This window comes from Maylandia zebra, linkage group LG17 (genome assembly GCF_041146795.1).
Source record: "Maylandia zebra isolate NMK-2024a linkage group LG17, Mzebra_GT3a, whole genome shotgun sequence".
Classification (NCBI taxonomy): Eukaryota; Metazoa; Chordata; class Actinopteri; order Cichliformes; family Cichlidae; genus Maylandia; species Maylandia zebra.
The window spans coordinates 12,143,835-12,163,055 of record NC_135183.1 but is presented as its reverse complement, the minus strand read 5'-3'; the positions used below and the strand labels follow the sequence as shown (position 1 = coordinate 12,163,055).

The window sequence follows — 19,221 nt, the reverse complement described above, 5'->3', positions numbered from 1 at the left end:
AGAGGAAACAAAGCACAAGAACTCACAATTAAATAAAGGAAGACATACAGAGGGCAAAGACACAAGGGGGAGTCTAATAAACTAAACAGAACAATCTAGGAACCATAGAATAAATCCTTAAAATAATAAACTTAATATAATACAAAAATGCAAGAAAACTGAGAACGCTGGTTCAAAATGACCCAGAACCATAACATAGAGTCTGAGATCAGATGCATATAATGCCAATGACAGTTGGAGAGCAGCGTGGAGCCACTGTTATTTTTATGTTCCTCAGGCTGTAGACAGCAACATACAGCACACCACTTTAACATTCTGATAGAAGCTTTATACATACAGCCTTGACATGAGAAGAATCAGCTGCAGATAAAGGAGAGACAGAACTGGTAATCAGTTTGTATATAACAATAGATCCATGTGCACTGAGAGAGGTAAAGGTGCAGCAATATCAGGAGAGGAATTTTGATACAGAGAGCAGGGCATCTCAACAAAATGGAAATTATGACTTTGATCTTATGATCAATTTCAATGGGCACTGCACTAAATAGTTGACTCCTCATGGGAGACACAAGTTTAGTAATAAACAGAGCCAGTGAGAGTGAGTGGATTTAAGAAAGTGAGTGACTCAGGTGTGTCAGTAGGTTTGGCATCTGTTTTTGAGTGTGGGGGAGAGCTAGAAATGTTTACTTTTAATGCTAAGCAAGGAATATTCATGATTTATTTCCAAAACTTCCATATGATCTGCAATTTGTAGCAGATCTACTGACTATCACATAGCAGCTGGAGCAGTCTCAAATGGAGGTCAGTCCACTACTGCCACCTGTGGCCAAGTGCCATAGTTTACTACAAGATTAATTTGTGACACATCTGCAGTAGAGGCTGAGTGGCTGCACTTACATCTGGATCATTCAAATCGACCCACACACATGTTGAAAGATACGATTCCAGCAATGTGGATTGTCAGGACCAAATCCAATCATTAAGCAAAGACAACAGGGATCATTTGTTTCTGTTTACCTGCAAACCAAAACTTGGCCACGCCCCCTCTCGTGACATCACGCTCCGAAGCCCTTTCCTCTTCCGTAGGATCGTCCTTCTTCAATCCTCCAACTTTATTTACACCCAGCAAAGAACTGCAGTTAGACTAATATCTCACCCTGTAAATCGGGTATTCTGCTGGATTTGTCTTCGTTTTATGTGTGTGGGAATAAAGTAGCTTGTAGTTCAGATAAACGAGTCGCTGTTGACAAGTTTCTGAAACGGGCTGCGCCGTGTCCGGTGTCTTAGCTTCCGTGAGTTGGGCGGTGGTTTCTGTCTGTATGCGCTCTCCTGAAAAAGTCACTTTTTCTCGTTGCTTTAATATAAAGTCTTCTGTTGTGTTTCCAGTAGGTAATGCTGTAGCAGCTTAAACGGTTGTTTGCATGTTACAGGAAAACACCATCAGCCATGTCCGCCGTCAGCAGCTCAAACACAGCCTTTGCCTTGGAGCTGTTCCGCACTCTGAGCCAGACAAACCCTGCTGGAAACATCTTTGTCTCTCCTCTGAGCATCAGCTCAGCCCTGGCCATGGTCTACCTGGGAGCTAAAGGAGACACTGCAGCTCAGATGGCTCAGGTCAGCTCACTGTCACTTGTTAGTTGCACCGCGCTGTCAGTTGATCAGCCAGCATGATTGCAACTTCAAGCCCTCGTTGTATTTTAAAAGCAGTTACGGAAGCGTTGAGCTGCCACCCAGGCAAAAGAAAAATCGAACTATATCACGTTATAACGTCAAAAATTCATTGTTCTAACAATATACCATCATGTAAATAACATATGAAGCTAGAATGTTATATAAATGGCATGAAAGTCCATAAAACGCACAAGCAGTATAGTTACTGAGAGCATGATGTTCAGTGAGACTGACAGTATGTTAAAGGTTATTACGGGGCGATCGTGGCTCAAGAGTTGGGAGTTCGCCTTGTAATCGGAAGGTTGCCGGTTCGAGCCCCGGCTTGGACAGTCTTGGTTGTTGTGTCCTTGGGCAAGACACTTCACCCGTTGCCTACTGGTGGTGGTCAGAGGGCCCGGTGGCGCCAGTGTCTGTCAGTGCGCCCCAGGGTGGCTGTGGCTACAATGTAGCTTGCCATCACCAGTGTGTGAATGTGTGCGTGAATGGGTGGATGACTGGATATGTAAAGCGCTTTGGGGTCCTTAGGGACTAGTAAAGCGCTATATAAATACAGGCCATTTACCATTATTAAACCTGATGCTGAAAGAATAAAGTTGTCCAGTTTCTACCTTTGGACCATAAATTGTTACATTAGGGTCGCTCAGGCTCAGTGTCACATCCTTTCAGTCTTTGTCTTCAATGCCACACAGGCCCTCTCATTCAGCTCAGGTGAAGGCGTCCATGCAGACTTCCAGAAACTGAACGCTGACATCAACTCACCATCTGGATCCTACATCCTGAAACTAGCCAACCGTCTTTATGGAGAAAACATTGCCCACTTCCTCCCAGTGAGTGTCCACATCAATGATTCTCTTCATAAAGTTCTTCATTACAAAGACTGGATTAATAAACAGATGTCTGCTCTCTGCAGGACTTCCTTGAAGCCACACAGAAGTACTACCAGGCAGACCTGAAGACTGTGGACTTCATCGGAGCTCCAGAGGCGTGCAGAGCAGAGATCAACAGCTGGGTCGAGCAGCAGACAGAAAGTGAGAATGTGCATCTTCCACAGCCTGAACAGCAGGGAATCATTTTAGCATCCTCTGTGGATTATAATGAAATATTGTTGTTTCTGTATTTCCTGTCAGATAAGATAAAAGATCTTCTGAAGCCAGGAACAGTCAACAAAGATACCAGACTGGCTCTGGTCAATGCTGTCTACTTCAAGGGCAACTGGAAGAACCCGTTTAAAGAGGCAAACACCAAAGAGATGCCCTTTAAAATCAAACAGGTAGAAATTTAACTGAAGGTTACAAAATCTGGACTCAAAGTCTGAATACAGGAAACTGTAAAATGTTTAAGGTAAACACCATCAGAAGCTTTATGATAACATGATCTGGTCGCCTGGATTTCCTGTGTGTCAGAATGAGACCGTACCAGTCCAGATGATGCACCAGAGGAAGAAGCTTCCCTACAACTACATTGCTGACCATGATTTGCAGATCCTGGAGCTGCCCTATGTGGGTGAGGAGCTCAGCATGTTCATTCTGCTGCCTAAGGAGTCCTCAGACGGCTCAGGCCCTCTGCTGAAGGTACACAGCCTAGAAACATGCTTACTTACTTCATTAAATTTGATCATTTAACAGACCGCTTCTGATTTCGTGTATAAAATGAATTTAAATATGAGCAAAAGAAATATGACAAAATGTATTAACTGTATTCCAGCTGGAGAAGGAGCTAACACAGGAGAGGCTGAATGAATGGACCGACAGGAAAAACATGAGCACCCATTCAGAGGTTGTCCTTCACCTGCCAAAGTTCAAGCTGGAGGAAGACTACGAGCTGAATGATCCTCTGGCTAAACTGGGTATGAAGAACGTGTTCTGTGCAGGAAGGGCTGACCTGTCTGGCATGAACGGTGAAGGGGCGCTCTTCCTGTCTACGGTGGCCCACAAGGCCTTTGTGGAGGTGAACGAGGAGGGCACAGAGGCCGCTGCAGCCACAGGTGCTATGATCAGCGCTTGTTGTTATATACCGGACACACACTTCACAGCAGATCACCCCTTCCTCTTCTTCATCAGACACAATAAGACCAAGTCCATCCTGTTCTTTGGCAGATTCTCATCTCCTCAGTAGACAGAAGCAGCAGTTATTACAGCAGCATATTTGTCAGAGAAGGCCTTTTATGTTACACCATGATGACGCTAAATTGCATACTGCAGGTATTACAGCCACAATGAAAAATGAGCAGTAACAATATCACAAAAAGCATCTAGCAGCTGCTTTTTTCACATGTTTACAGAATTGTTAAAAGACGAGGGAATGCTACACAGTGGCAAACGCTTTGTACCAACTTTTTTGAGACAGTCATGATGCTCGTTACTCAAAATTATCAGTTTTTCTCAGTTTACACATCTGATGTGTTTTCTGTGTTTTGCGGAGAATAAAATGTGGGAAAATCATTGCAGACTTTTTTTTTTTACATTTTACATAGTATGTCAACATTTTTTGAAATTGGGGTTATACATTAAACACAGAGCATCACAGACTTTACTGATATCTGATTAACTCCACTGCTTACGCTGTTCAGTATCAACATTTCTCAAATGGTGCTCAGGCCTGCAGGGCTGTAGCACACACTACAGATATACATGACATCATTAGTCACCTGTCCAGTCCAGATTATGTAGATGAAGGAGAAGCCCTGCAAATACAATCCATGAAAATGATGGAGAGCACAGATTTAAACCATGCGGCACAAAGGCTGATGGTTCAGAGAAGGCAGGCAAGAAGATGATTGGACTGCAGTAACGACAGTAACAAGTGACAGTGACAGCCAAGACTGAATACATGTGACATGTGGGATTCAGACAGCCAAGCAGGTGACGCAGACAACATTTAATGGACAGTGAGCAAAGAAAGATGTGCAGCATTTAATCATTAACATGCACAGAAACTCCACATGTGGCTACACAAAGCAAAACCTGTATAGACTTATGAAGTTACACTTTGCAGAAAATCAGCAGGAGAGATTACACAATGGATTTTAATATAAAAGGCTCAATATGGTGGATTGAATGAACTTCCATACAATGACTCATGTGGATATATCATCCTCAGAACCGAGTACAAAAGAATCTTTCCATTGAACTTTTTTTTGTCACCCACCCAAACACATCAGATATCAATGGGAAGCCCAGGATGGCTTCTATTTAGTAGATCAGGACATAGTAAGATATCTCAAATGAGTCAAAAGACAGACTAAAAACAAATGTCCATTGCACAGGAAATAAATGAATAAGCTGGTTCTCAGGAGGATATGAAAGCAATGCTAAATGTACCTCCCTATCAGGAAACAGTGACACAGTAGTGTGCAAGGATGATGCAAACATATGAATCCTGCCTGTCGCTGAAGCAGTGTCGTGGTTATGAAAGAGCCTCGGGCATCTAGGTCCAGCAAATAAGTCCCTGAGCCCCCTCAGCAGAAATCTGAAATTGCACAACACACATTGACATAATTTTGAAATGAAAAACCTAAAAACCCGAATGCTGATAAACTATTTCAGTGGCAATCATGATAACCACCATGACTGAGGAGGTGGGTGTGATACAAATTTCTTTATTTTATTATGATCAAATGTTTCACTTTAGTAATAGTAATATCACTTTTTGTGTCATGTAGTTATATACATATATGATAGCATCACATATGTGTTTTATGCTTTATTACACAAACACAGTTAGGTCATTGTGAGTAAGTTAGAGACATCCAGGCGTTGTGGGGATTAGACAGATAGTGGAACTCCTTCTCCTTTACTCATGGAAGGAGGAGGCTTCAGGAAGTTAATCTTTAGGTGACGGTTAAGTAAAAAACAAGGTCATAACTCTCTCAGGGAGGATAAGCTAAAGGTATAGGCCCATGTGATGTGGCAATGTGTAAGTGTTGTGGAATGTCTTTGTCTGTATGTTTTGTCACTTTGCATACAAGGCAGCGCACAAGGCAGCGCCCATCTTCAGACGGGCGCTGCCTTGTGCGCTGCCTTTGGCGTTTAACCAGAGTGCTCTCTCTGCTGCAGCATATTATTAAACCAAATCAAAAGGAACGTCTTGATGCACGCTCAATCATCCAGGTAAGTAAATCCCAAAAAGTTGATTCTGTTCATCTGAACGTAGCGTTTTCAGTGGGAGAAACATTTCATCGCTCTTTCAAGTGACTTCCTCAGTCTCAGCTGACTGCAGGTTTCCCCAATCTTATAAACAGTACATTTGCATAATGACTGAAACTAGCACCACTGAATGAACAATGGCCTGGGAGGTCAGTTTCTAGATCATTAGTATGAAAATTCTCATGAACATTGATCAAAAACCACTGATCAAAGCTCATTGATCAAGGACCGCTGATCAATGGCCATGAGTACCATTCACAGACAGTTGGGGAATGGCTGCAAAGGGAAGAACGCTGGTTTAAGCGTGGAGTCAAGGAGACCATTTGGGTGAAAAGGGAAAGACCATCTCTGAATCGAGGAGGGGGCCTAAGGGTACATCTTTCACCATCTTACAATGCTGTGATTGCAGCCATTCCCTTTTCGTTACTGTTCGTCTGATTTTAGGTCCGCTCCATAAACACACCAGCGTACCCCATCGTGACACGAGGTTCTAAACACTATCAATCACGGCCATACTGATGAGGGTTAACTCAATGATCCAGCATTGACTGAAGCTCAGGTGCAGCTACCTCCAGCACCGGAACACTTCTGGGTTGAGAGGTCGCTTCGACGACACAAACAAAAACAGCGCACATGGACACAACGGGCAGGTAGGCCACGGAAGACTGCCGGCCCCTGACGGTTCCTCCCAATCATGCCCCTGGAAGTCTCACTGTAGTTTCCCACATGAGAGTTGAAGTCTCTCAGTAAGACAATGCAGTCATTTCACTAAATGCTTCTATATTAACGTGAAGCTGCCGCAACCTGAGTGGGATGAAGGGAAGCTTGTGGAATGACCAGGCTGAAAATGCGAGCTCGTTAACATACTGGCCTATTGATGCCAGTATTGAGCTGACTTATGTTGAGTGCGGGTTTGCTAGAAAAATATTGCAGTCATATTTAAATTGATCACTAATTGGTGCTAAAAGAGTGACTGACCATTGCATTTGCTTTGGGTAAACCGAGCATGAAAATACCTGAAACACCAAGGCCACATAAAGCAAGTTCACAAGAATACACAACTCTGAGAATTTCCAAACTTTTTTTTTCTCTAAAAAATCACATCTTAGGGATGACAGTGTTGACATTCATTTAAAACAAATATGCTCTCAATTAAAACACATAATTGTATAGCATTGCCAACACACAGGCTCAATGTTTGAATGAATGCAGAGTATATAAAGGAAAATGGAAACAGCCTATAACATGCATTGTGTTTGGCAAGTGATGTACATGTGTATATATCAGTGGCTGTCAATAAAGTTTCTCTCTCTCAGACTGCGTTCAAGTCCAGAAAATGGCAAACGCCTCTGTGTTTATTCCCCCGTAATTATCCTCAGTGCAGTCTAGATAATACACTGGAAAACTTTCCAATGAGTCAAGCAGGAAGGACTATGCATTCCAAATGAGCAACAAGGAGCCGCTGTTATTTTTATGTTCCTCAGGCTGTAGACAGCAACATACAGCACACCACTTTAACATTCTGATAGAAGCTTTATACATACAGCCTTGACATGAGAAGAATCAGCTGCAGATGAAGGAGAGACAGAACTGGTAATCAGTTTGTATATGATAATAGATCCATGTGCACTGAGAGAGGTAAAGGTGCAGCAATATCAGGAGAGGAATTTTGATAGAGAGAGCAGGGCATCTCAACAAAATGGAAATTATGACTTTGGTCTTATGATCAATTTCAATGGGCACTGCACTAAATAGTTGACTCCTCATGGGAGACACAAATATGTAAAAAAAAAAAAAAAAAAAAAAGTAAAGTCGTTTTTGCCGTTGAAAGAAACGGACTCACATTAATTACCTCAAACTGGCAATAAAGTATTTGCTGGAACTAAGTCATGATAAAATATGGACATGGATACAGAGGTCTGAAATGAAAAGCCAGTGCACTGCAATGTCCTTAAACCTGCATTCTTTTTAATGGGCAGCAGTTAGCATTACTTATGGTTGCAAAAAGTTTCACTTCTACACAATACTGTGAGGCCAAAAAGATTACGGTTCCACAGAGAGGCCGGGCCCTCTCACAAGCTCTCTATCGCCATCTGCTGACACTCTAAAACCTCCATCACTCCCACACTGTATGCAGCTGTGTGTGCCGCTGTTCTTTCATGGAAAGGAGAACTTTTGGCTGTTTTACAGTTATTGAATGATTTTAGTTATTTTTTAATATATGACACTTTCATCTGTAACAGTTAAAGTTAAAAGTTTTAAGAATAACCATCACTTCAATATGCTTCCTATCAGCAATGAAGAAAAAAAATTATTTTAGTGTTGTTCTTTGTTTGTGTTTGTTTTTTTGTTTTTAGATTTAACATATTCATTGCTCGAAAAACAAACTCACCCTGAAGATCAAGAATGCCCATCATGAAGAAGAAGAAAGCTGGATACCAGAATCAGGAAAGCCTTGAAGGATGTTAGCCGGCTAACAGAGGTACAAGAGGGCATCATGAGATACAGGTCCTGGATGATGTAACAGACGAAGAAACAATAACAGCAGTTAGCAATGAGGAAACATTTCCGGCCAGAACACAAGAGTATTTTATAGAGGAATGTACGTATGTGCATATGTTGTACGAGCAATAGGGGAGACCGGGGATAGTTGTAACGTGGGTCAGTTGTAACACTTCCAGTTTCTCCAATCAGGGCTAAGTTTCAAATGATGTGACTCATCCTGTGCATGCCCAATTCAGTTCTGCTATCACATGTGAAAAATCAGCACATTTTGTCAAACACAGACAGTTTAACATGAAAAAAAGTAATTTGTATGCCAAAAAGTAAGTTTTTCTACTTTATTTCAATTTCTAATAGCATTATCTGCTTTGCAGTTAAACTCATCAAACTTAAATTATGTTATTTGTATGTCTATGGGGATATATTCTGTGTAAGTCTTTAGAGCTAGTGTTTTAGCCGTTGGCTGTAATGTTAGCTAGTTCATGGCTATAGGAGTCTGGGTCAGTTGTAACAGCAACAGTCTGGGTCAGTTGTAACAATAATGCAGATGTTGCAACTTACCACACTATTACTTTAACTGATATTGAACAAGTTGGGGAAACGACATCAGCAGAGAGAGGTTCACTGGTCGCTTTTGTATATGTGGTTAATGCCATTGGCAACACAATTCCTCCACTGTTTGTGTTCCCACACATACATTATGCAGACCACTGTGTCAGAGATGGACCAGTAGGAAGTACTGGTAGTGGAAATAAATCAGGATGGATGCAAGAAACAGATTTCCTCATCTTTCTGAAGCACTTTGCAAACCACACCTTAAACGAGCTCCAATTTACAGACAGAAATGTCAAAAATGTTACAACTATCCCCGGTCTCCCCTATGTGAGTTTTTCCTTTTTGGGGTTAAGAGGGTTGGTTTAAAATGCACACACTGCATTGGTGCACGGTCGTGGGGCGTGACTCATGGGTGTGTATTGGGCAATAAATGTTGTTGCACTCACCTGTTCAGCGCACCTGCTGTTTGATGAGCAGAGAGGTATGGTGAGCATGGGGTAAAACTTTCTGTTGACCGCAACTGAATGCGCAGTGTGTTTGATTCTGCGGGTGGATATCGCAATTTGGCATAATAATTGGTGTAAAGCTTTGAGAGTGCCAGTCATCTTTCTTTGTGGAGTCTGTGCATTTGTTTTATATTGGGTCCCATGTAGGGGAGACCGGGGATAGTTGTAACATTTTTGACATTTCTGTCTGTAAATTGGAGCTCGTTTAAGGTAGTGGATTCAAAATGTAATGCAAAGTATTTACATGTGTCGGCTATTAAATAGTGCAGCTATTTTCTCTGCAGCACAATTACCCATTGCAAGGTATGGCCTCAAACACAAAGAGTGAAATGTTACAATTAACCCCATAGTCTGGGTTAGTTGTAACATATCCTGGGGTGAAATCTAACACAATGAAATAAGGGTACTGACAAAGAGTGTGTGTGTGTGTGTGTGTGTGTCAGAATGCAGAAATCTAGCTTTTGAACATATTCCAACCCCCCCAAAAAAGACAAATTATGGAATTTCCTGCAACTGAATATTTCATTAATTTTGGTTGGTCTTCCTTGAGTTTGGCCTCATTGGCTCAGTGGGCATTATAACCTACAACTCTTGCACCAATTTTAAACATAACAATGAAGCTGAAAAAATGTAGTTGTTCACCAGCATCGCAATCCCATTATTTTTTTTTTATCATGGCTTACCTTGGTGTGGTTTGCAGAGTGCTTCAGAAAGATGAGGAAATCTGTTTCTTGCATCCATCCTGATTTATTTCCACTACCAGTACTTCCTACTGGTCCATCTCTGACACAGTGGTCTGCATAATGTATGTGTGGGAACACAAACAGTGGAGGAATTGTGTTGCCAATGGCATTAACCGCATATACAAAAGCGACCAGTGAACCTCTCTCTGCTGATGTCGTTGCCCCAACTTGTTCAATATCAGTTAAAGTAATAGTGTGGTAAGTTGCAACATCTGCATTATTGTTACAACTGACCCAGACTGTTGCTGTTACAACTGACCCAGACTGTTGCTGTTACAACTGACCCAGACTGTTGCTGTTACAACTGACCCAGACTCCTATAGCCATGAACTAGCTAACATTACAGCCAACGGCTAAAACACTAGCTCTAAAGACTTGCACAGAATATATCCCCATAGACATACAAATAACATAATTTAAGTTTGATGAGTTTAACTGCAAAGCAGATAATGCTATTAAACATTGAAATAAAGTAGAAAAACTTACTTTTTGGCATACAAATTACTTTTTTTCATGTTAAATTGTCTGTGTTTGACAAAATGTGCTGATTTTTCACATGTGATAGCAGAACTGAATTGGGCATGCACAGGATGAGTCACATCATTTGAAACTTAGCCCTGATTGGAGAAACTGGAAGTGTTACAACTGACCCACGTTACAACTATCCCCGGTCTCCCCTACTGATGTGTGGTTTGAATAGTATAATGGTTGAATAAAGAGAACAGTAGCTCAGAAGTGCATTTCCTGCGTTGTTGTTGCATGTCGTCAGTATCCCCATGTTTAGCCTTCCGCGGCCGTTGGTTTGGAGAATAATAATCAGATCGGAGAGGAGGCACTTTGTTCTGTGAGTTCAACTTACAGTCCGAGATTAGAGCCAGACTGTAAAATGTGCTATTTAGAACAGGCTCCATGTCTCGTAGGAACTAAATGAATAACCGATGAGCTGCATTACAGGAACTTCATTCTCTGAAACATTCCCATCAGCCATTCCCGTCAGAGGCGATCGATCGAGTTCAGGTTTACACACGAGATCTAGTCATGCTGTTCTCTGTAAAATAAGCCATCACCAGAAGAGGATTCCACTGGAAACAGAAAGAAGTGGGGACGAGCTTTCTTACAGAATTCTGAGATTAAAGTCCCCACTTTTTTCTTCTTGTTTTTAAAGCCCTGATCGTCTTCCGTAGGACCGCATTTCTTTATTCCACCAACCTTATTTACACGCTTTCCTCATTCCTGTGCTCATCCTCGTTTTATGTGTCTACGAGTTTCACTTATCGTTCTCTTATCTTTGAGTTTGGTCACAGAAATCAGCTTTGTGAAAACAGCTCAGGTTGTTAAAATAAATGCACAGCTGGCAGATGATTGGGGTGATTTTCTATATTCTCCCAGCAGTGCTGGTGTTACTTCCTGAAGTGTGTTGTGTTTTGTTTTTTCCCCCTCATTGCTTTAATATAAAGTCTTCTGTTGTTTCCGATATGTAATGTTGTTGCAGTTTAAACTGTTGTTTGCATGTTACAGGAAAACAACATCAGCCATGTCCGCCGTCAGCAGCTCAAACACAGCCTTTGCCTTGGAGCTGTTCCGCACTCTGAGCCAGACAAACCCTGCTGGAAACATCTTTGTCTCTCCTCTGAGCATCGGCGCAGCCCTGGCCACGGTCTACGAGGGAGCCAAAGGAGACACTGCAGCTCAGATTACTCAGGTCAGCTCACTGTCACTTGTTCCATGCACCACCATCAGTTAATCAGCCAGCATGCCTGTGAAACTTTAAATGTCTTGTCAGATGTGGCTGACTGCTTTTTGTTCTGATTTTTGTTTTTTATTTTGCTTTTTATATATATTTATATTTTCAGAAAAAATTCACACCTTGTGAGACTAGTGCTGTCTTATAAACTTTCTTTTCAGTAGGTTTATGATTGGACAGAATTCAACTTTTGGGGTTTTGTTACGTGTTTGAAAAGGTTTGTTTATGTGGCCAAAACACTGATGTTCCCAGTCTGACATCAGCAATTTGTGTTTATAAATGGCATCAGAGTCCATAAAACCTACAAACAGTGTAGTGAGTGAGAGCATGATGTTCAGTGAGACTGACAGTATGTTAAGGGTTATTATTAAACCTGATGCTGAAAGAATAAAGTTGTCCAGTTCCTGCCTTTGGACCATAAATTGTTACATTAGGGTCGCTCAGGCTCAGTGTCACATCCTTTCAGTCTTTGTCTTCAATGCCACACAGGCCCTCTCATTCAGCTCAGGTGAAGGCGTCCATGCAAACTTCCAGAAACTGAACGCTGACATCAACTCACCATCTGCATCCTACATCCTGAAACTAGCCAACCGTCTTTATGGAGAAAACATTGCCCACTTCCTCCCAGTGAGTGTCCACATCAATGATTCTCTTCATAAAGTTCTTCATTACAAAGACTGGATTAATAAACTGATGTCTGCTCTCTGCAGGACTTCATTGACGTCACACATAGGAACTACCTGGCAGACCCGATAACTGTTGACTTCATCGGAGATCCAGAGGCGTGCAGAGCAGCGATCAACAGCTGGGTCGAGCAGCAGACAGAAAGTGAGAATGTGCATCTTCCACAGCCTGAACAGCAGGGAATCATTTTAGCATCCTCTGTGGATTATAATGAAATATTGTTGTTTCTGTATTTCCTTTCAGATAAGATAAAAGACCTTCTGAAGCCAGGAACAGTCAACAAAGATACCAGACTGGCTCTGGTCAATGCTGTCTACTTCAAGGGCAACTGGAGGAACCCGTTTAAAGAGGCAAACACCAAAGAGATGCCCTTTGAAATCAGACAGGTAGAAATTTAACTGAAGGTTACAAATTCTGGACACAAAGTCTGAATACAGGAAACTGTAAAATGTTTAAGGTAAACACCATCAGAAGCTTTATGATAACATGATCTGGTCGCCTGGATTTCCTGTGTGTCAGAATGAGACCGTACCAGTCCAGATGATGCACCAGAGGAAGAAGCTTCCCTACAACTACATTGCTGACCATGATTTGCAGATCCTAGAGCTGCCCTATGTGGGTGAGGAGCTCAGCATGTTCATTCTGCTGCCTAAGGAGTCCTCAGACGGCTCAGGCCCTCTGCTGAAGGTACACAGCCTAGAAACAAGTTCCTGTGAGGAAAAGCCACGAAAACCTCTTCTTGTACCATCCCTGATTGAATGATGGTCTCTTATACTGATGCTTCACAGAATTTTTATTAGAGGTGTGGTTCACTGAAACATTTGGTAAAGATGCTGTCAAAAACCCAACATATTAATACCATAAAATTAAAATATTAAGGAAACACTCATTTCTCCTGCACACTAACTATAACATGAACTTCAAATTTACACTTTATATCATCAATCTTATGCATATTTTTCACCTCTCAATCCTACATAATCAAAGGGTGGTAAGTCCTTTCACTAGAAACTAAAATTCTCTTATGACATTGCTTCAGTTCAACCGCTTTGCTCTTACTTTAATAGCTTACAAAAACTCTAAACAACATCTTGATTGCACATAACCTATTACATTAAAAGTAACATTATCAAAACTCGTGCCACTGTCAGCCGGGTATTAATTAATACAGACAAAATGATGATCTGTCTTCGTAAGGCCATATTGTAAAACCCACGTTATTAACAAACCTTCATCTTGTGTTTTGCGCTAGTTTCCTGTTTCAAAATAAAACCAAAGTAGTTCCAAAACAATTCAATTCAGTAAAACTTTATTGATCCTGAAGGAAATTGGCCTATATAAATATACATGTCAACATTACCAAATTATGTCTGGCCAAATTAGGTCATTTACACAAATGCTTCGCTTCTGTTTACTTAAATTTGATCATTTAACAGACTGCTTCTGATTTCATGGATAAAATGAATTTAAATATGAGCAAAAGAAATATGACAAAATGTATTAACTGTGTTCCAGCTGGAGAAGGAGCTAACACAGGAGAGGCTGAATGAATGGACCGACAGGAAAAACATGGAAGTTGATTCAGAAGTTCTCCTTCACCTGCCAAAGTTCAAGCTGGAGGAAGACTACGAGCTGAATGAACCTCTGGCTAAACTGGGTATGAAGAACGTGTTCTGTGCAGGAAGGGCTGACCTGTCTGGCATGAACGGTGAACCTGGGCTCTTCCTGTCTACGATGGCCCACAAGGCTTTTGTGGAGGTGAACGAGGAGGGCACAGAGGCCACTGCAGCCACAGGTGCTGTGATCAAGCTGGAGAGTTTTATACCGGACACACACTTCACAGCAGATCACCCCTTCCTCTTCTTCATCAGATATAATGAGACCAAGTCCATCCTGTTCTTTGGCAGATTCTCATCTCCTGAGTAGACAGAAGCAGCAGAGGAAGATGATGTTGCAACATAAATGAAAATTAAAAAAATCTCTGAAATGAAGTAAATGGAGTGTTGTGATGTTTTGCTAATTATAAAACTTTATTTTTCATTTTAAAAAAATGGGGGTGGGGTGTTGGGGTTTTGTTTGTTTTAAATAGATGGTATTTGTACAAGCACGAGATCTAGCAGCTTTGAGAACATGGATACTGTGTTGTGCAGCTATTATGAGTAGCCAGATTCCAATATCAGACAAATCTCACAGCTGCTCTCATCACATGTTTACAGACTGTTGTTAAAAGAAGAGGGAATGCTACAAAGTGGCAAACACGACTCTGTGCCAGCTTTGAGACATGTTGCCATCATATTTAAAAGGCCCTTTTTGCTTAAAATTAAATCAATTTTTCTCAGTTAACACATCTCGTATGTTTTTCGTTTCACTAAGAATAAAATATGGTGACCTCATTGCAGTTGTTTACACTTTACATAGTCGCTCAAGATTTATTTATTTTTGAACTTGCCATTTTAAATTAACCACAGGTTTTAACACCATTTCTCTTGATCTGTTTCACAACAGAGCCCCACAGACTTCGCTGATATCTTATTAACTGAACTGCTTATGCTTTTCAGTATCAACTTTTCTCAAATGATACTCAGGCCTGCATGGACGCAGGTATAAATGACATCAGTTACCTGTGATGGGACCTGATCGGTCCTTAAAGACATGCTTTGAAAGGCAATGATGCATTTTCCAATGCCATCAACTTATCTCTTTTGCTTCATATGCTTCTAAAACATCTTACAGTTCACATGACACAATGTTTTCAAAAATGAAATGCTACCACTGACAAGTTCAATGTTGAAACTTTGTAAATTGAATGTTATGAGTCATTGTATGAAATATGTATGTATAATAATTCCCCTCTGTGGATCGCTACCATATTGATGGAGTTTGTGTGTCCCAAGGACCCCAGGGGCTATGTTGTGGGGGGCTTTTGCCCATGGCAAATTGATCCTAGGTGACGGCCCAGACAAAGAGCAGTTCAAAAGCCCCTATCAGTAGAGGATCCAGGGAACATTTCACCCTGCCTGGGATAGGGTTACTGGGGCCCTGCCCTGGAGCCAGGTCCAGGTGGGGTGTCCGTGAGCAAGCACCTCGAGGCCAGGCCTTAGTCCAAAAAAGGGACATGGGCCTACCTGTGGGGAAGTCCCTGTTGTCTGCGGCTATATACCAAATGATAGGTCAGAGTACTGGGCCTTCTTGGACTCGGTCATCTTACTGGGAGACTTCAAAGCTCATGTGGGCACGGATAGTGATAACTGGAGAGGCGCGATTGGGAGGAACGGCCTGCCAGATCTGAACTGGAGTGATGTTCAAACATGGTGTTAGTTATGAACAAACTGTGGTTTGCACAGAAGGGTGTCCATGAGTGCACGCGGCACCAGGACACCCCAGGCTGCAGGTCAGTTTTGTAATTGTATCATCAGATCTGCGGCCACATGTTCTGGACACTTGGGCAAACTCAGGTGTTGAGCTGTCAAATGATCACCACCAGGCTTTGAGCTGAATCAGGTGGTGGGGGAGGATGCTGGACAAACCTGGAGTGCCTAAACGTAAAGTAAGGGTGTGCCTGGCAGAGACCCCCATCTGCAAGATCTTCTGCTCCCACCTCCGGCAGAGCTCTAACAGCATTCCAAGGGAGACTGGGGTCATTCTGTCTGAATGAACCATGTTCAGCATCTCCATTGCTGAAGCTGCTTCAACCCCTGAACCAGATGGTGGACACCGGAGGTGAAGGGAACCATCGGGCTCTAGAAGAAGTCCTATTGAGCTTAGTCAGCCTGTGGTACTTCGACGGCAGCTGATGGGTACCTTCAGGCCAAGCGGAACACAGCTCGGACAGTGGCTGAAGCAAAAACTCTAGTGTGGGAGCAGTTCGGAAAGGCCATGGAAGAAGACTTTCAGTTTGCCTCGAACAGATTCTGTCAAATCGTCAGGCAACTCGGGGGGTATTACCTGCCTTGTGTATCGTGCAGGTGAAGTGCTGCTCATTTCAGCTAAGGATATTGTTGAGCAGTGGAAGGAATACTTCTAGGACCTCCTTAATCCCATTGGCACGTCTTCTGTAGAGGAAGCAGAGTCTGGGGTTGAGGAGGATGACTCGTCCATCACCAGGGGTGAGGTCATTTTAATAAACATCTCCTTGGTGGCAGGCCCCCTGGGGTGGATGAGGGTTGCCCCGAGTTCCTGAAGGCTCTGGATGTTGTAGGGTTGTCTTGGTTGACACGCCTCTACGATGCTGTGTGGAGATCAGGGGCAGTACCCCTGGATTGGCAAACCGAATAAGGGAGTGGGAGATTGACGAGACACCGACAGGTCAGCAGATCTTCCTTGACCTCCAAGTACTTACTAACATGGATGTGTAAATAAAAGAGTTTAAAACTAATTGATTGTGTTTGCTGTGTTTGCTAACAGCTGCATGACTCTCACATTTACTACATACACAAACCAAATAAAGTGTTATCAAAAAATAAAAAAAAAATAAAAAAAATGGGGTGAGATTTCCCCTATGGAGGTGCGGGAAGATCTGATCGCCCGTTGGCGATTAGTTGAGTTATAATTTTTTATTCTTTTATTTTGACCTGAGCACTTGTGGCCATTTCCCTTGATAAGTGCATAAAAACAGGGATTATACGTCTGCATCCTCTCTATATGCTATCATGTGGGATGTTTACCAGGCCTTAACATACAACGGAAAGCAGAGGAGAAGCACATATGTAACACTAGGAGATCATAAGGCGAATAAGGGTCCAGTCGGCCACTCGGACCGTGCACCTGAGCTCCAAATGGAGATGACTGAGCCATAATTTCTTAATACCTAACCAGCCTGTGCTAGGGGTCTGTTATGCTGGACCCCTCCTGATTTTGATCTGAAATAAAGTGTGAAATGAACTTTAATAGAGAATGTGTTTCGTTGATCTTTGACCTTGCCACATATATTATAGATACTGTGTATCTTATATGGTGACATTATTGAATGGACACGAATGGACACGACGCCCTCTACAGGAAAGGGCAGAGCAGGCTGTACCTGCTGCGGAGACTCAGGTCGTTTGGAGTGGAGGGCCCACTCCTGAAGACCTTCTATGACTCTGTTGTGGCTTCTGCTATCTTTTATGGCGTGGTCTGCTGGGGCGGCAGCATCTCTGCTGGGGACAGGAAGAGACTGAACAGGGTGATCCAAAGGGCCAGCTCTGTTCTAGGATGCCCTCTGGACCCAGTGGAGGTGGTGAGTGACAGGAGAACGGCGGCTAAGCTGTCATCCCTGATGGACAGCATCTCCCACCCCATGCAGCAGACTGTGACAGCACTGAGCAGCTCCTTCAGTGGGAGACTGCGGCACCCACGGTGTGGGACTGAGAGATTTCGCAGGTCTTTCCTCCCCACTGCTGTCAGACTCCATAATAAAGACTTTAACTGATCAAGCACACACATCCATACATATGCAATAATACTAAGTGCAATAATCCTTTCTGTCATCGTTGTATTTTTACTCAGTTGTATATAGTATTTGTATTTGTATTCTATTTTTATCTTATTGTATATTTATTTTATTTTATTCTACTGTATATAGTATTTTATTTTATTCTATTCTGTACAGTTGTGTACTGTATTTATTCTTATTGTATTCTAATTTTTGCCTCATAACTTTTGCACTGTCCACTTCCTGCTGTGACAAAACAAATTTCCCACGTGTGGGACTAATAAAGGTTATCTTATCTTATTCTCTTTCAAAAAAGATAATCTTTCACAGTGCAACTTTCTTTCAAACAAAGGACACAAATCCAACATATGCCCTGCTCCACAAAACAAGAAAACCTTGGTCACAACTGAACCACTCTCTTGCCTCAACACTGGCCCAATCTTCCCTTCCACCTTGGCCACTGCAGCAAAACTACTCTGCTTAGCCTTAGGGTAAAACTGAGACTTACCATTCCTAGCCTCCTTTCTGATGGCTGTCGGAGGATCCTGTATATCTCCAAACAATGGGTCACTTGCGATCTTAACTTGCCTTTCGACAAACTCAACAACATCGCAAAAAACCACTTTACGTTGAAACCTCTCCTGCAGATCGCAGACAACATTCCTCCACTTATCCCTGAGCTTATAAGGCAACTTTTTTATAACTGCTTGCATATTAGCAGAGACATCCAACTCATGCAAGGACTCAACGTCTCCCATTGCATTACAACATTGCCTTAATAAAAACCCATATTCCTGCAAAGCCTTCACATCATCAGATTTTATAGGTGGCCATTTACTGACCCTTTCAATGTAGGCAGCAGCAATTTTCAGCGAATTGCCAAAGTTCTCCTGGAGCAAAGATTTAGCTTTAGCATATCCATACTCAGCAGGCATATACTGACAGCTTCTGACCATTTCTCTTGGATGGCCTCTAGTGTATTGCTCGAGAAAATATAAACAATCCTTAGCACTGTGAGCTTGACTCTCCACCATGTGCTCAAAAGCTCTCATAAATGTTTGATATTGTAAAGGATCACCATCAAAGAACTGAATGTCACGCCTTGGTAACAAAAGCAGAGACTGCTGCTCAGCCAATAAAGTTGTAATTTCATTCTGTTTCTTCAAAACTGTGACTAGATGATCATGACCCTCACCACCTTGCACTGTATGTGTAAGAGGTTTTGATTGTGCGTGAGACTGCGACATCATCTGAGTAG

General features: G+C 42.3%; 2 protein-coding genes across 6 annotated transcripts; both read left to right on the top strand.

The window, feature by feature from the left end:
• The first annotated feature begins 1,059 nt into the window (after positions 1 to 1,059).
• Positions 1,060 to 4,112, top strand: LOC101472627 (leukocyte elastase inhibitor-like). 2 transcript variants are annotated; one of them, XM_024805667.2, is made up of 7 exons: positions 1,060 to 1,168; positions 1,431 to 1,614; positions 2,361 to 2,498; positions 2,582 to 2,699; positions 2,799 to 2,941; positions 3,075 to 3,242; positions 3,376 to 4,112. In XM_024805667.2, exons 2-7 carry the CDS (start codon positions 1,447 to 1,449, stop codon positions 3,784 to 3,786), a joined length of 1,146 nt encoding a protein of 381 aa, XP_024661435.2. In that variant the 5' UTR covers positions 1,060 to 1,168; positions 1,431 to 1,446; the 3' UTR covers positions 3,787 to 4,112. The 2 variants fall into 2 exon arrangements, with proteins under 2 accessions (XP_024661435.2, XP_023010744.3); XM_023154976.3 differs by having other exon boundaries at positions 1,060 to 1,292.
• Positions 4,113 to 9,262: 5,150 nt separating this feature from the next.
• Positions 9,263 to 14,546, top strand: LOC106676364 (leukocyte elastase inhibitor). Of its 4 annotated transcripts, none has more exons than XM_023154974.3 (7): positions 9,263 to 9,354; positions 11,641 to 11,824; positions 12,356 to 12,493; positions 12,577 to 12,694; positions 12,794 to 12,936; positions 13,070 to 13,237; positions 14,066 to 14,546. In XM_023154974.3, exons 2-7 carry the CDS (start codon positions 11,657 to 11,659, stop codon positions 14,474 to 14,476), a joined length of 1,146 nt encoding a protein of 381 aa, XP_023010742.3. In that variant the 5' UTR covers positions 9,263 to 9,354; positions 11,641 to 11,656; the 3' UTR covers positions 14,477 to 14,546. The 4 variants fall into 4 exon arrangements, with proteins under 4 accessions (XP_023010742.3, XP_076731630.1, XP_076731628.1 ...); XM_076875515.1 differs by having other exon boundaries at positions 9,328 to 9,359; XM_076875513.1 differs by having other exon boundaries at positions 9,348 to 9,370.
• Positions 14,547 to 19,221: the final 4,675 nt, after the last annotated feature.

Excerpts from the sequence above, each read along its gene's own strand:
- LOC101472627 (XM_024805667.2), top strand. The coding sequence starts at position 1,447 with ATGTCCGCCGTCAGCAGCTCAAACACAGCCTTTGCCTTGGAGCTGTTC. Across the intron at positions 2,942-3,074 it reads TGCCCTTTAAAATCAAACAG|AATGAGACCGTACCAGTCCA; the intron begins GTAGAAATTTAA and ends CCTGTGTGTCAG. Across the intron at positions 3,243-3,375 it reads GCTCAGGCCCTCTGCTGAAG|CTGGAGAAGGAGCTAACACA; the intron begins GTACACAGCCTA and ends ACTGTATTCCAG.
- LOC106676364 (XM_076875514.1), top strand. The coding sequence starts at position 10,899 with ATGTTTAGCCTTCCGCGGCCGTTGGTTTGGAGAATAATAATCAGATCG. Across the intron at positions 11,825-12,355 it reads CTGCAGCTCAGATTACTCAG|GCCCTCTCATTCAGCTCAGG; the intron begins GTCAGCTCACTG and ends AATGCCACACAG. Across the intron at positions 12,937-13,069 it reads TGCCCTTTGAAATCAGACAG|AATGAGACCGTACCAGTCCA; the intron begins GTAGAAATTTAA and ends CCTGTGTGTCAG.